At 35.0% G+C, this 15,972-nt stretch overlaps 1 protein-coding gene across 4 annotated transcripts in view; it reads left to right on the forward strand.

Moving 5' to 3' along the window:
* Positions 1-15,670, forward strand: part of TAB2 (TGF-beta activated kinase 1 (MAP3K7) binding protein 2) — a 123,962-nt gene extending 108,292 nt beyond the window's left edge. For 2 of the 4 annotated variants that reach the window (XM_044004551.1, XM_044004555.1), the window contains 4 exons: positions 3,368-3,528; positions 3,719-3,812; positions 4,898-4,978; positions 10,629-15,669. In XM_044004551.1, the coding sequence (XP_043860486.1) occupies positions 3,368-3,528; positions 3,719-3,812; positions 4,898-4,978; positions 10,629-10,771 (479 nt within the window). In that variant the 3' untranslated portion in view covers positions 10,772-15,669. Of the gene's footprint in view, positions 1-3,367; positions 3,529-3,718; positions 3,813-4,897; positions 4,979-6,518; positions 6,657-10,628 lie in introns of those variants that run through there. The other 2 variants (XM_044004552.1, XM_044004553.1) reach the window with 2 other exon arrangements.
* Positions 15,671-15,972: the final 302 nt, after the last annotated feature.

Consider the following 15,972-nt stretch of genomic DNA (forward strand, 5'->3'; position numbering starts at 1 on the left):
TAATTTTCTTTTTTGTTTTTTTTTGGGGGGGGGGGGTTGCAGGGCAGTGAGGGTTAAGTGACTTGCCCAAGGTCACACAGCTAGTTAAGTATCAAGTGTCTGAGGTCAGATTTGAACTCAGGTCCTCCTGAATCCAGGGCTGGTGCTTTATCAACTGCAATACCTAGCTGCCCCCTAAAGGCCTTAATTTTCATTGTAATCATTCCTCTGACTTGATAGTCCCCAGAAGATCCTACTTAGACTGTTAATTTGTATAGCATATACTTTTTTCATAGAAAATATACTATCTACTAACTATCATGAAGTCCAGATTAGTGGATGCCAGATTTATATGGCTTTAATATGTGGATAAAATACTATTACAGCAAAGTTGTATGTATACCAAAGTTATCTGTGCTGGTATGTGTACCAGCACAATCTTATTTATCCACCCCCTAACTAGGTCTTTTTTTTTCTGGCTTCCATCATGGGGCCTCTGTGGCCCACCATCATCCCATTGAAATCAATCTAAATATATATAGGAGTTGGATTCAAGTGGGTTAGACAACCTTAGCTTAGATGTTTATAAGGACAACTCCTTTCCCAGGTAAATACATATAATCACTATATTGTTCTTAAGGCACTCCATCTGTGTGTTAGACAATGAGGAAGTTAGGCTGCAGCAAACTTCTCATAGTTTTCTTCAGCTGTTACCCTTCTACTCTCCTCCCCTTTCCCACGGAAAGACTTGACTGTCTGCATTAAGATTGTACTATATTTCTATGTCCAAATAAATAGTGGCCTACAGTAACAATTTTGTTATAACACCTTCTAGAAAAAAAAGCCCACTGCGCTTTGTTATTTCTCTTCCAAATTAAATATCCTTTCTCAAGCAAAGAAATGAAAGTAACTTCATTTCTTACCAGCGAGGTCATGAAACCCTAACCCTGCTGACCGAGCTTCCTCTATTCTCTGTACTAGCCCAGTGCTTGCTCTTCCTCTTCTTCCATCAGTCCTTCAAGTTCTCCTGTACTTCACACACACTCCCTCCTAGAAGTAATGGAATAGAGAGAAGGTAGAGTCAATATCTTTATAGTTTCTGTCTTCCCTGCCACTTCACTTCTCCCTTTCCTTCCTTTTGCCCTTTCTTCCCATCTTCTTTACTCCCCCTTATTAGTCTTTACATTCCCTCTCCATTAAGTATTCAGTACTTCTACCAATGTTCAGCGCATTTTTTGCCCTTTATTTACTAATTGACTGACTAGTGATAAAAGACTAATATTTTTGTTCTGAATGTGAAGAGGCAAAAATGGTGATGATGAAAGCTTTTAAGAGGATGGGAATGATAATGGCACGAGCCTTCTGAGCATTCTTCACCTCCAGATAACTCTTAAGGGATCTATAGAGCTGATGCTTTCTCTATAAATAATCTTGATCCAAAGTTTTAACCCTAAAGATGTTTTGAAATACCCTTTCTGGTCTTTCCATGTTAATTTGGACCCTAAAATGAGCCTTTTGCAACTTCAGTTCCACCGCTTTTCCAGGATTGTCTGAACCAGACGTTTACATCGCTTTCTCTCCTGCTTTCAAGCAGTTTTTCTCCCAGGTACCTTACTTTAAAAGACAGATTCAAAAGTCTTTGACCGGGGGCAGCTAGGTGGCACAGTGGATAAAGCGCTGGCCCTGGATTCAGGAGGACCTGAGTTCAAAGCCAGCCTCAGACACTTGACACTTACTAGCTGTGTGACCCTGGGCAAGTCACTTAACCTCCATTGCCCCGCCAAAAAAAAAAAAAAGTCTTTGACCAGGGAATCAAGGACCACTGCCTTTTAACTAGTGGAGGATGCCCAGCTGCCAACTTTTACCCACATTTTACTGTACTCCCTCCCCATCAAGGCTGTCTGAGGTAGAAACTTTAAAAATTCTGTTTGGTAAATCGGTCCCATCCTAATCAAACATAATACCTTATTGACTTGTTCTGTACATAATATTTAATAGAGTCAATTTGATTTAAGTGGTAAGTTTATATTTTGAAAATGAAGGGTTTGGAGGTGAGAATGGTTTCTTCTTTATATCCTTTCTTGCTTTTTTTTCTCCTATTTTTCTTTTTCCTTCATTAAAAATCCAATAGCTAGGAGAATCCACACTTTTGTGTTAAGGTAATAAACAAATATTCCTAACATGGTCAGCTCTTCCTTGGAATAAGGAAAGAAAAAGCAGAGGGGAACTCAAACCTTAAATTTTATATTTTAGTGTCTCATTCTTTGGTCAGCAATGTGGGGGGGTGGTAGAGGAGGGGGTGGTGGCGCACTAGGTGCCAAGCCCTGTGCTAAGCTGCTGCTGCCTTTTTTTTTTTTTTTGTAATATCTCATTTGATCCTCATAACCCTGCAAGGTAAGTGCTGTTATCCCCATTTACAGTTGAGGAAACTGGGGCAAACAGGTTAAATGACTTGCTCTCTAGGTCACCTAGGTCGTAAGTGTCTAAGGCTCGATTTGAACTTGGGTATCTCTTGACTTCAGGCCCTAGCCCCTGAACCCCTCAATGCCTGAGCTTACCTAGCTGAGCTTTGGAGTTCGTTGAGCATTTTTTGTTGTTGATTTTCTACCACCCCACATCAAACCCTAGTTAATAACCTAGATTCTACAATACACTACTGTATGGTACTATTCAGTGACCAGGATAAGAGTTGATTTATTCCCTTAAGAAATTATTAGTTTTGTGGAAACATGTTTTGCATCATTGCGCATGTATAACCTATATCAAATTGTTTACCAAACTCAGGGCAAGGAGATAGAGAATTTACAACTCAATTTTTTAAAATGAATTTTAAAATTTATTTTTACATGTAATTGGGAAGAATACTATTTTAAGTGATTGACTCAGTTTGGGGATAGTGTCCTGGATGGTAATCAAGTGTTGGAGTTTAATTGTTTTCTCCCTTTTTTGCCTTTGTCTTCCCAGGTCTAGTTCAGCAATTGGCACATAGTAAGTGCTTAAATGCTTCTTAAATTGATTTGAATGTGGAAATTTACATAATCCGTCTTTCAGAAGACAATTGGGAGTATTTGACTTATTTAAATGATCATATTCATCCAGAGATTTGAAGAATCAGGAGTCAGTATTGTAACATGCAGGCCTAAGACTGTTGATCAAAGTGGCCAATATTTGTTTTATTTTAATAAATTGACTTTAGATTATTAAAATATTGTTGCATTTAAAATGTCCTTGTTACAATAAAAGAAATTTTGAATCATTGAGAAAATCTTATTATATTTCAGAAATACTGGTTTCTATTTCTGCTTCCAAGATTTTCCAAGGTTTTTTATTTTAGTGAGTAATTAAATAATCTGGATAAGACCTTATGTTTACTAATAATGTGTTGCAGCTTTACTGGTACACCAGAAGGCCAGAATGGAACGGCTTCAACGAGAACTTGAGATTCAAAAGAAAAAGCTGGATAAACTAAAATCTGAGGTCAATGAAATGGAGAATAACCTAACCCGGAGGCGCCTAAAAAGATCGAATTCTATATCTCAAATTCCTTCAGTAAGTTTAAATCGCAACTGCTATTATCTACATATTTTAACATAAGACCAGGTGCCCTTTCATAAAAAAATAAAATCTTTTTTTTCCTGTTTCTTACCCTGTATTAGACTTCCTTTTACCCAAAGTAACTTAACTTTTGTAGTATTTGAGGATTAAACAGAGATCCATCTTACATGGAATTATTTTTCAGCTTGAAGAAATGCAGCAGTTAAGAAGTTGTAATAGACAACTGCAGATTGACATTGACTGTCTAACCAAAGAAATTGATCTTTTTCAAGCCAGAGGTAAAGTATTGACTCAATACATAATCATCTGAAATACTTTTTGTTAATTTACTTTCTCCTTGTTGCTAAAAAAATTATCTATAATTCATAATCCTATTGTCTGAATATTTGACTGTCTACTAGTATACTTCTTTAGGGAAAATTAGCATTTCCACCATACTCTCAACTTACCAGAAAATGTCTCTGTATGGTCTAAGCTAACTTTTTTATTCATCTGATATAAGGAGATAGGATTATTCTGCTTCTTCATTTTTGAGTATTTGAAGAATTAGTAAATAAAAAGAAATGTATTTTCAAGATTTTTACCAAATAATAAATCATTTATTTTTGCCTCTTCCCTCTTTTCTTCTTTTACCATTCAAAGCCCTTGCAATTGAAGACATAAAGACAAAGGCCTCTACTTCAGTCAAATTTTATTTGGCATTAAAAGATAGAAAAAAATAAATAATAAAATAACATATTTATAGTTCCATGGTGAACACTTTTCTTTCATTTTACAATGTGTTTTCTACATGTTCTCAGTAATAAACAGCAGATATTATATAGAATAACTATGTTTATAATTTCATTTGGCCCTTTGTAAACCTAAACTTACAGTTAGGGAAGTAGAAAAAACTCTGGGAGGGGAGGAAGTCAACACAGTTGGAGGTTAAAATAGTCTTTAAAGCAGGATTCTAGAGATTGAGCTCCAGATAATTTCCAGTTCTGCTACTCTTACCTCATTTCTTAGAAAGTCTTTCCTAATTTACCCTTGATTCAGAATTAAGGGTGAACTCATACTTCACTGAGAGTTGACCATAATTTGAAATTAAAGATTCTAGGTAAGTGAAAAAGATTACCAATATTCATGTTTTGATCTTAATTATAAAAAGATTTTTTTTTTTTTGGTTAGGCAATTGGGGTTAAGTGACTTGCCCAGGGTCACACAGCTAGTAAGTGTCAAGTGTCTGAGGCCAGATTTGAACTCAGGTCCTCCTGAATCCAGGGCCGGTGCTCTATCCACTGTGCCACCTAGCTGCCCCTAAAAAGAATATTTTTTAAAACAAACATTTTTGAGCTTTAAAAAAACTTATCTTTTGTTTCAGGACCACATTTTAATCCCAGCGCAATTCATAACTTTTATGACAATATTGGATTTGTAGGTCCCATGCCACCAAAGCCCAAAGGTATGTGAAAAAACGTCTTATCTTGAAGGAGCAAAATTTTTAAATCCCATATTATTTTTAACAACTTCTACTCTAGAATCATATCAGTTGAACAGCATGTACTTTAAATAAAATATTTCCATTACTGGTGAATTCATTAAAAGAGCTTTGTCCTGTTTAGATTTGGGGGGAAATTTTTTTTAAGGTTTTGTTAGTACAATTAACTTGTTGGGGTTTTTTTTTTTGTTTTGTTTTAACTTTTGCATGCATTTAGTTTTTACTATATATTCACCAAATGCAAACATTTGTATTCTGAAATGTCACATTAAGACTGCCCTCTCATCTCCCAAGTTTGGGTAAATTTTTAGACTCTTGCTAAAGGGAGACTACCTTAGAGAACTTCTTTTTCAAGAGAGAGGATATGGGTGTTTTGGGGATTAAGAAACATGAGAAAATCTGATTATTTAAAATTAGGGATGCTTATTTGTATTTTAAAGTATTCTTTGGTTCCTTTAAATAGTGAGCCCCCAAAACATATTAAAAATGTGACTTGACTTATACACACTTTTCCAGGAACATGTGTTGAATAAAGTGAAGCATACTACTTGCTTATCCATCAGTATTATATGGTTGTAATGTTATGTTTTTATTGACATGACAACTAGGTCAGCCTTTTTAGGAAATTTTCAACTGTGAAAAGAAATATTTAGTTAGCTAATCAGTGGGCTAGTGGCAGAGCCCTGGATGTAGAGTCAGGGGCCCCAAGTTTGGATTCTAGCTCAGCTTCTTGCTACCTGTATATTGGTGGTCAGCAAACTTCCCTTTCTCTGATCTTCAGTGTTTCTTAGAAATCAGTCAACTTTCTCATTTTATGGCTAAGTCACCTTACAGCACTAAATCCTCTGATCTTATATTAGTGCTTTATAAATGTGGATTGTTATCTACTAGGGGAAAAAATCCTATAATTAATAGTCAGTTCTAAAGATTCGGGGCATATGCATACATATAACAAGTAGTAATCCTCAATGAAAATATTAAGATAATATATGTTAAGAATTTGTGCCTTTTTTACATAGCAAAAAAATATAAAGGTGAACAACTAAGAAGTGTTAAGTTTAAATTAAAGCAGAAAAACAAGAAATGATTCAAACCAGAACAAATATCTACAAATAAAGCTTCATTATATATGTATCCTGAAAGAATCCGTGTCAGTTTAGATAACAGTAGTGACATGACATGAATTCCAGTGATAATAAAATGAAAGGAAAAGGAGAGCAAAATAAAGGATTGCAGGTATGGGAGTGGCCAAAATAAGAAATAATAGATTTTTAATATCATAGCCTGAAAAACAAATGAGTATTTTACTACATAAAACTATTTAATTCTCCCTTTAGGGAGAATAAAAATAATAAAGAATGAAAAGAATAGAAACAATTTCTGTGGCAGTTAAAAGTAGATTGTCATTTTCCAAATTCATCCTGAAAATATGACTAGTTGGGACAGTAAACTGCTTTACTTGAACTCATCCATAAATAAACAATGTCCTTGCTTTTATATGCAGGTGAAATTGAGGCAGCAAAATTGACTTCAAAACTTATCCTTGAGGAAGGAGGCTGTGTTCTAATGGTTTTAGAATCATCTTTAAGTATTTTATTCCACCGAAGCTAAAACCTATTAAGTTTCATGCACAGAAACTAAAAACCTTGTGAGTTTCCAATAGTGAATCAGTAGTATTGAAATATGCAAAATTATTTCTGCCAATATTGGTTCAGCTGTGAATTAGCATAGTGTTTTCTGTTCTGCCTTAAGTGGAGGATTGTGTGTTATGAAAGAGAATACAATTACAAGGTGCTTCTTATGGCTGCTGGGGGGAAAAACAAATCTGAATTTTTCATTATTAATGAGAATTCAAAAATTTGCCTTTTACCACATTTTGAATTACACTGTAATTCTTTTTTTCTTAATATGTCTTCCTTTTGGCTAGGATACTTATAAAATTGATTTTTCCCTATGCATGTTTTCTGTTACATTTCTTAAATACACCATTACTTCCTTATCAAGACACTGCAGACTGTCTAGCATAAGTCATCAGTGTTCATATTCCAGAAAAACATATTCTGTTTCTAGAGTAATGCAATATGAATTAATATGCCTTCTGATAGTCTGAACTTTACCATATTGAAAACTGATATATTTGTATTTAAGCAACATGTTAGCAGTTTCCACTTAAAGAAGAAAATTCTTGATTGTCCTGTACACAGACTATATATGAGGGCTTCCTGATCATTAAATTGATCCTTGTGGTATTTGATAATATAAAATAAATTTCATCATTATTGCCTCAGAGATCTTTACCCCACATACTCTTTTATTTTCATATCTTTTCCCTTTTTTTCTCAAATTTAAACCATAGAAAATAGTACTTCTCCATTGAAGGGATGGTTACTTGATGAGGGAAAATTACACCTCATGTAACATTTAAATTTCTTATTGTGGCATATGATAATCTATACACAAACTTTAGTCAGCTTTTAATTGTCCTTTACCTACTTAGCTGAAAAAAAAGACCATAAGCCTTGTTGTTATCCTATCTTCCTGGGCCATTTGAAATAGTATTTGAATGCTTTATGAAAAAGTCCATAGAAGCAGTATAGTTAAAACCAAGGGCATTCGGAATTTATAAATTTTTATACACAGGGCCACCTCAATTGCAGGAGGTGTTTGGTTCTAATGTACATTGGTGAATAACCAAGAATGCAAGTAGACCTATTTATCATTGTTCAGTATAGCTGAAGTATAAAAAAAAGGAGAGGCAATCTCAGGAAATCATATTGTTGCCAGTACAAGACTTAATAGGTATTGATTGTTATTGTGAATTAAAGTGTTTGTTATTTATGAACAAAATATTGTTATAAGTAAAACAAATTATTGTGTTAGATTTTTTAAAAGTGATCATGCCTATTCTGATAAGTAGTTTTTTTCATTATTAAAGCTGACAGAATTTCTTCACTGAAGAGAGATCTTTCCTATATATGTAAAGCTCTATTAAAAAAGCAGAGATTTACATATTAGATATTTTCATTAGAAATGGAATTTTTTTTTGCTTGAATAAAAACTAAAAAGAAAAATGAAGCCTTTGCCCTAAGACATATTTAAAAATACCATTGATCTCAGTAAAAGTTTGGTTTTTTTTTTAACTCATGAAATTAATTTTGTTTCTTAAATCTTTTTGAGAGAATTAGTGTAAGCTTAGATTACATATAACAACCTGATCACACAATTGTGTTTTTTTGTTTTTTAAATCATAAAAGTATTTTATTCTAGTAACATGAAGAGATAGTTTTCCACATTTGTTTTTATAAAATTTCTAGTTTAAAATTTTTCTCCCTCCCCAAGACAGTAGACCAATCTGATATAGGTTATATATATACAATCACATTAAACATATTCTGATCACAGTTTTGAAATCCACCTTGCATTTTCCCCTTTATTTAGCTGATTTTCAAAATAAATCTATTAAATATATTGATAATGAAGCAAGGTAGAATAACCATTGGAGTATATTTTAAAGTGGGTTACCTTTGCACAAAGCTCAGAGTTACTCTACAGTGTATTGCTTTTAGTCCGGCTCTCTTCCTAGAAGAAGAAAATCTATATTCATCTTATGAGAAGAGAAACCTTTATTTTGCTATGTATTGAGCACACTTGAAAGTCATCATTCTATAATTCCCCTTTTATTTACATTTTTATGTAATCCACCAGCACAAAGTACTAACTCTTCATATCAGGGGTTCTTAACCTAAAGTCTACAGGAGCTCCCCTCCCTCCCCCCCAAGAAATTAGTGGATAAATTTCAAGAGTCCATGAACCTGCATGGGGGGGGGGGAATTACTTCTCCCACCACCCCCCCCCAACTGAATCTTGTCAGTGGAGAAACAAAAGGTAGGCTCTGCTCCCCAAAAGGTTCATATTCTAATTGAAGGAGACAACATATAAAAGAAAGTTCAGCACAGGGCAAATGGTAGGGCCTAATAGTCCTCCATCTCATCAGATGGAACAGAGTTAGTGATTTTTATCTCTTTTAAACCCTGTGACATGTCAAGTAGCCAAGTAGAAAGGGAAGACGAGGAGTAAGGCATCTCTTGTGGTGTTGGCTCTTCCCAACGCATAACAGTCTGAAATGGATACTTTGATAGGAACAATACAAAATAATAGAATTTTTGTACTACTTTCTTTACTCCAAGCCTCATCTTTATAATATTTATTTAAAACCATTTCAAAAATTATTTTGGTTCTTTTTTTTTTCTTTTCTTTTTTTCTTTTTTTTTTTTGCGGGGCAGTGAGGGTTAAGTGACTTGCCCAGGGTCACACAGCTAGTAAGTGTTAAGTGTCTGAGGCTGGATTTGAACTCAGGTACTCCTGAATCCAGGGCTAGTGCTTTATCCACTGTGCTACCTAGCTGCCCCTTGGTTAATTTTTTTTTTTTGGCAGGGCAATGGGTGTTAAGTGACTTGCCCAGGGTCACACAGCTAGTAAGTGTCAAGTGTCTGAGGCTGGATTTGAACTCAGGTACTCCTGAATCCAAGGCCGATGCTTTATCCACTGCGCCACCTAGCTGCCCCCCCTTGGTTCATTTTTAAAGACAATCAAAACTGGTAGAAAATATATCACTTGAGGCTTATATTTTCTTTGTTTAATTTTAATATTTTTATTTTGAAGTTATTTTGAACTTGACAGTCAGCAATGAATTTGAGCAAAAAAGACTATAGAGGATCATATGTGAAACCACAAATCACTATTATGTACAGCTTGCATTTTTAAAGGAAGATAATAAATTCAACATACCAGTTTCAAAGCAATCCCACTTGACATTCTCTTTTTAAACCTTATGTTCTCTGATTTAAAAAAAAATACTTCAGTGATCCTTTGTTTTCTTTCTGTCCTTTGGCATAATTATTTCTAGTTCTTCACTCCAATTAAAAAAAAATGCCTTGTAACAAATAAGCATAGCCAAGCAAAATAAATCAATTCATTGACCATTTTTTAAATTATGTATCTCAGTATTCCCCTTGAGGCTCCCACCTGACAGGCAGTGGATTGAGTCATATTTTCAAGACAATATAGAGAGGAAACAAAATGTTCAGCGTATACAAAACAGGTGGTAGGAAATAGAACTGGACTTCAGTGACACGCACATGTGGTATTTTGGCTTTGTAACCGAAGACCACCTCAGAAACTGTAGTGGCATATTAAGAATCTTTTTCACTACCACTTCGTATAAGCAAAATATAACTAAGGTGGAAGGCACAGTGTGTATACTGAAACTTGCTCCAGATCAAATTAGCTTCTTTGTATCTCCTTTCTCCTTATAAATTGGAGCAGGGAAGGGGAATGATGCCCTACTTCCCTCCCCCCCACACACACACACACAGAGGAATATTTTGACATTTAGATAATGTCTATAAGTGGTAATGTCCCCCAGAGAAAAAAGCAAGGGAGAAGAAAAGGGTGCAATGTCACAGTGTGAGGTAGTGGTTAGCCTACTGCTTGATGCTATATGATAACAATGGCAACTTTATATTGAAATTATCCAGTATTTTAACAGACCTTGTGAATTTTTTTTTCCTCCCTAGCTTTGATTTCTAACTAAAAATATTTTGGCTGCTTGCAGATCAAAGGCCCAATGCCAAAACACCAAAATCTCAAGACACAGAGGAAGATGAAGGAGCACAGTGGAATTGTACTGCCTGTACCTTTTTGAATCATCCAGCCTTAATCCGTTGTGAACAGTGTGAGATGCCAAGGCATTTCTGAGCCACAAGGCCTTATATCTTCTCTAAAAAAATCATAACAGATTGTCAAGGAACTATTCTGTCATTGGGGAAAAAATGTTTCATGGATACATAGGATTTTGCAAAATTTAAGGTGTGACAAGATGGTGTTTTGCTTTTGTTAAATGGCAGCCCACAGAGATAAATAATACCTCAGTGTTGTGTTGCAGGCAGTTGAAATCCATCACATGAAAGGTAATCTACTGAAAGACTTGGTTGCCAGCTGCCTAAACCATGGACAGTATTACCAATATCCCATTACGGATAACTCTCGTGTTCAATACTTGAGTGTTCCCACAACTTTTCCCCTATGTCACTACTGAATTTTGACGGGGGAAAGGAATAGAATGGTAGCTTTTTTTGTTTTTTAAAGCTTTCAGTGAAACACTACATAAATGGAAAAAATTTAAAAGGAACAAGATTTAAATATTTAAACTGTTTGCTGCCACTTAGTGCCAATGGGTAGGGGAAGAATTTGACAATTCTGTGGTACTCTTGGCCTTGTCTTTGTCTTCCCTGAAAACATCTCTACTCTGTGAAGTTAGCATCAATCCAGTCTTGTCTAAAGATAGGAAGGGAAACATTGTTCATTGTCTGTAGAGGACAAATGGTAAAATACCCTTGCTTTTCTTACTGTACATAGCTCTAGAGCCTGCTTTCAGTGACTTTTCTTTATTATTTTCTCGTATTTCTCTATGTATAGTGTAATAGTCTTTTGTTAACTTTCTTTTTTCCCCTTTAGTGATTAAACATGATCCTGCCCTTTTTTAAAGCTTTATCTGAGAGAAACAGTGCCTTAAAATAAAAAAGAGCATTAATGAAATGAAACTATGCACAAAATAACTTTACTCATTCTGTGCCTTGCCTTTGCAAATGCTGTACTGTGAAGACCTGCAGATGCAGCATGGTAAAACTGAAATTGGGAAGATTTATGCATTTAAGTTAAACCTGTACAATGAATTTTATGGTGGGTGACTGAACAGTGTTTTGTCCTTCACAAGGCAACTTAAAACAACAGATTATCTTCAACCTACCAAGAGAGCGACAAGAATAAGCTTGCTTCATCCACCTGGGGTGTTGCAGAACTTTCAAGAGATATTTATTGAGGAAGTATACACAATATCAAAACCAGCAATTGCATCACACAACCTTTTTTTTTTTCTTTTCTTTTCTTTTTTTTTTCTTTTTTTTGAGAGAACTTTAAATACTTTACTGTTTGGGCAATCAGTTTCTAACCCTGACTTGGTGGCAATGTCACATATATTTATAAAATGAGGCTAGCTGTATTTAGGAAAACAGAAGAAAAGCTGGAAAAGGAAAAGCCAACAAGCAGACTTGAACACTGAAGCAAACCTCAAGCATCTCTTTATTTTGATTATCTTTTAATAAGGAAAACTACTCAGATGATCAGGAATGTATGTAATTGAATGAAATCAAGCAAAAGGAATGACAGTATGCATTTATAAAGGACAACATGAAAGGAATTCTGTAGCAGCGCTTAGGATGAGGCTAAAGGAAGTCTAAAAATGTAGCAAAAGGCAAGAGACAAAGTAGACTTGTCATCCACAGGAAACATTTGCGAGTGGACATTGTAAAACGGAACAGGATTATTACAAGCAGTCTGAGTAAATGCAAAAGCCTTGATTTTGAGGGCATTGCATTTTGTAGATGGGAAGAAATATGACAATCCCAAGTAATTAGGCAGAAGAACCAAAGCACTTGCATTTGATGCATTTTGTTTTTAAAATGAGGCCTTGTTTTTTTTCAGCTTCATCTGCAGTTCTATGTGAAGATTGATAAATCAGTTTTTACCTGTTTTATTAATAAAACCTAATTTGGATATCTTGAGTTGATGGTTTTGTGATTTAGATGGGCAAACTGTCTTTGTAACAGATAAGTTATTTATAAAAATTAAAAAAAGTTATATTCTAATGTTGAATTTTGTGACTTGTTTTTAACCTGGTAGAACAGTGGGTAAGTGTACTCCAGTGGAACATTTAATAAGCATGTGAACCAGGAAAAGAAATCGAGATGCACAAATTCCATATTGTGGTGTTAGACGGGTTCTCTTAGATTATTTTTCATCAGACCATTTGCCCAGTTTTCTCCACAACAGGTAAAATAGAAGGTTGTAAAACTATTTGTTGTTTATCTTTCAAATGAGCCAAGACAGTGAACAGTAAGTCTCTTTTTCATGGTTTGCAGAGGGAGCCTTAATTTATACAACTTGTCCTTGTATTTCTCCCCCATTTTGGAGACTCACCCCTGTGATGAAAGTAAGTGAAAAACAGTGTGGAAAGAGGACTAGGCGTGGCAGGAGGAAGCCCAGGCTCACATCCTGATTTGGGCAGTCCCTGCCTCTCTATGACTGTAGAAAAGTGACTTTGCTCCTCTGACCCTTGGTTTTCTCAGCTGCAAAAGAAGGGATTAAAATAGATGATCCGCTACTAAATCTTCAGATTCCTATAAGTGGTTTCAAGTCACTTAAATTTTAGTGGAGATAACTTTCAAATTTAGACTTTCCAAAAGTTGTGAATCCCTCTCTTGACCTTAAGAACAGAAACAAAATAAGCATTACTCTAAAATGGCAATAAAAGACACATTATTAAATAGAACTGGAAAAAGGACTGGGTAAATTTGTCTTGAAATGAAATGCAATAGGAAGGAGACACATCTGCTATGAGGGAGGCTGATGCCAGCACATGTTGACGATCTTTAGTCTACTTTAAATTATTGAATTGAAGTAGAATGTAATAATGTAGTGTAAACATGAGATGCAAAGATTGGAGACTTTGTGTTTCTCATCAGTAATTCTTCTTTGGTTCTGGTGTTCTCTGCATTTAAAACTGTATTGCTAGGCAGTTGATGTAAACTGTTTAAATTTCTCAGGGAAACATGTCTGTGAGATTTGTCAGCTTTGCTCTTCTCTACCAATAGCTAGCACACATTACTAAGATGCATTTCATATTGCATGTTTCTTTGTCAATATCTGGGTGTTGTTGTTTTTTTTAATTTCGGTAGAATTGATTATACATTTCTTTAGAAATTCCAGCTGCTTTTCTTAAATGAATGACCAATCTCAGCTACATCCTACTCTTGGTTATTTTAATAATGAGAGGTAGGAATTAGGCAGTTTCACAAAATACATTGACCAAAAAGGAACTTATTTTAGCCATTAGTTTTAACCTGTTAGTTTTATGGTGGTTTTTTTTAAAACCAGTACTGCACTAAAAAGTGAGAAAATTGAATGAGTTGATCAGTTTTTCCCATCCCTGTTAGACATCAGCAGAGATACTAACAAGCAGTGAAACAACTAAAAGTAAAATAGAAAACGTATTCATCCCTCAATTAAATTTAGTAGTTGGCTATATGCTTTCAGTTGTATTAATCCAGTAATTTGTTTAAGAAGCAACAACTAGGCAGATGACTGATATATGTGAACTCTATGTCAGTATTTGTGATCTCATTATATTTCTACTATTCTAGAATACTAGAATTCTATTTCTAGTCATCTCTTAGTATGTCTAGTCATCTCTTCATACGTCAAGTGGAATCAGAACATTTTTAATTTAAAAAGATAAAATTACATTATTAATATCCATTTTACTTGAAGATTAAATGGCTCAAGACTACCTATTAAGTCAAGTTACTTATACATGGGTTAAATGTAATTGAGCTAGCTGGAGAAAATAAAGTGCCTCTTCTGAGGGAGGACAGTTAACCAGCTTTGTATTTGTTAAATTGGGGGGGGAGGGTTGCCTGTGTGATATCTTTAGGGATCTGGCATTAAAGGGCAATTTTTAATAGTTAAAATTTGTATTAAAATGTCAAGTATTGTGTCATTTTAGTATATTTATTAAGTGATTAATTAGCTTTCTACATTTCTGGCTTAAAGTCAATTAGACTAATAGTTATATAGAAGGAATGAATTGCTATATAACTAGGAAAACATGAGACCAGTAACAATTCCCTTAAAACTTCTACTTTTATAGATATAAATGTATGTAAATAAACATTAAAGGCAGCTTAGTCTACTGGATAGACATACTACTAGACTCTGGGAGCCAGAAAAGTCAGAACTGTATTCAGGTTTCACCATTAATTTACTGTGTCACCATAGGAAAGTTACCTACTCTTTTTTTTGTAGGCTTCAAATCCCTTTCTTTTAAAGTAGAAATAAAACCTACTAGGACCCTACCCACCTCACAGAGATGATGTACAGATGAGTGCAAGTTATAAAGTTCTCTAAGCTCCCCAGAGCACTATTTTCAAACAGTGGATTCATATTTGCATCTATGAATCATGTGTGGGGTTTTGCCATTTTGTGAACTTTTAAGAATTTTTAAGTTTTTATCAACAGTAAGTACTAATTACAAAGGTAAGTTTTTGCCATGTATCTCTGGAGTTACTATGGGGCATCTTTTCAGTGGATCAGATTTGCAGTTTCTGTAATTGAGTTCTTTCTCCCACTTAATTCCAGGGTTAGTTGCTAATGGAAAGGATTATAAAGTTATTGAAGATTATCGTGAAGGATGAAAGTGTTTTTATATTTTTTGTTAAATGTCCAGCTATCTAAAAAATGTACTTTTATGGTGAAGCATAACAGGTAAATTACCTTCTCCAGGAAAATAAATACTTTCTTCAAAGGAATTGCTTCAGTGTTTGTCAGCTCTGCATATTTGTTTCATACTTAAAACTGACCCAGCAGATATACTTCAATCTGTTGGCCTTCCATTTGCACCCTCTTACACATTTCCCTTTTCCTCCTGAAGAGGACATTGCTTTCCCACATCATCTATGTAACAAAACTACTGTAACACTCGGTCCAAGAATGTTTTACCCCATCTCCATGGTACAATGTAAAGAATTGTTATTTGAGGGTTTTATGACCCCATCTTTTGGCTCGAATTTTTAAAAAACCTCGGCACATGCACTGGCCTGGGGCTTCACAAACGGCATGGTGCTCCACCCACTGGTTGTAGACATTGACATGGCATTGGCACCTCACATCATCACCACTCACCGACGCCTACATGGGCCTGGCAAAATTATAATGATTGGAAGCCCAGTGAGGGCAGTCATGTAACTGTCAGAGTATCCAGCCAGTTGGCGGGGGGCTGTATGTGTTCAGCCTGGGCTCTGCTGGGAAGAAGGGAGGTTTTTCGCCATTCTAGCTTGAAGCTA

This window comes from Dromiciops gliroides, chromosome 4 (genome assembly GCF_019393635.1).
Source record: "Dromiciops gliroides isolate mDroGli1 chromosome 4, mDroGli1.pri, whole genome shotgun sequence".
In the NCBI taxonomy this organism is placed as follows: domain Eukaryota; kingdom Metazoa; phylum Chordata; class Mammalia; order Microbiotheria; family Microbiotheriidae; genus Dromiciops; species Dromiciops gliroides.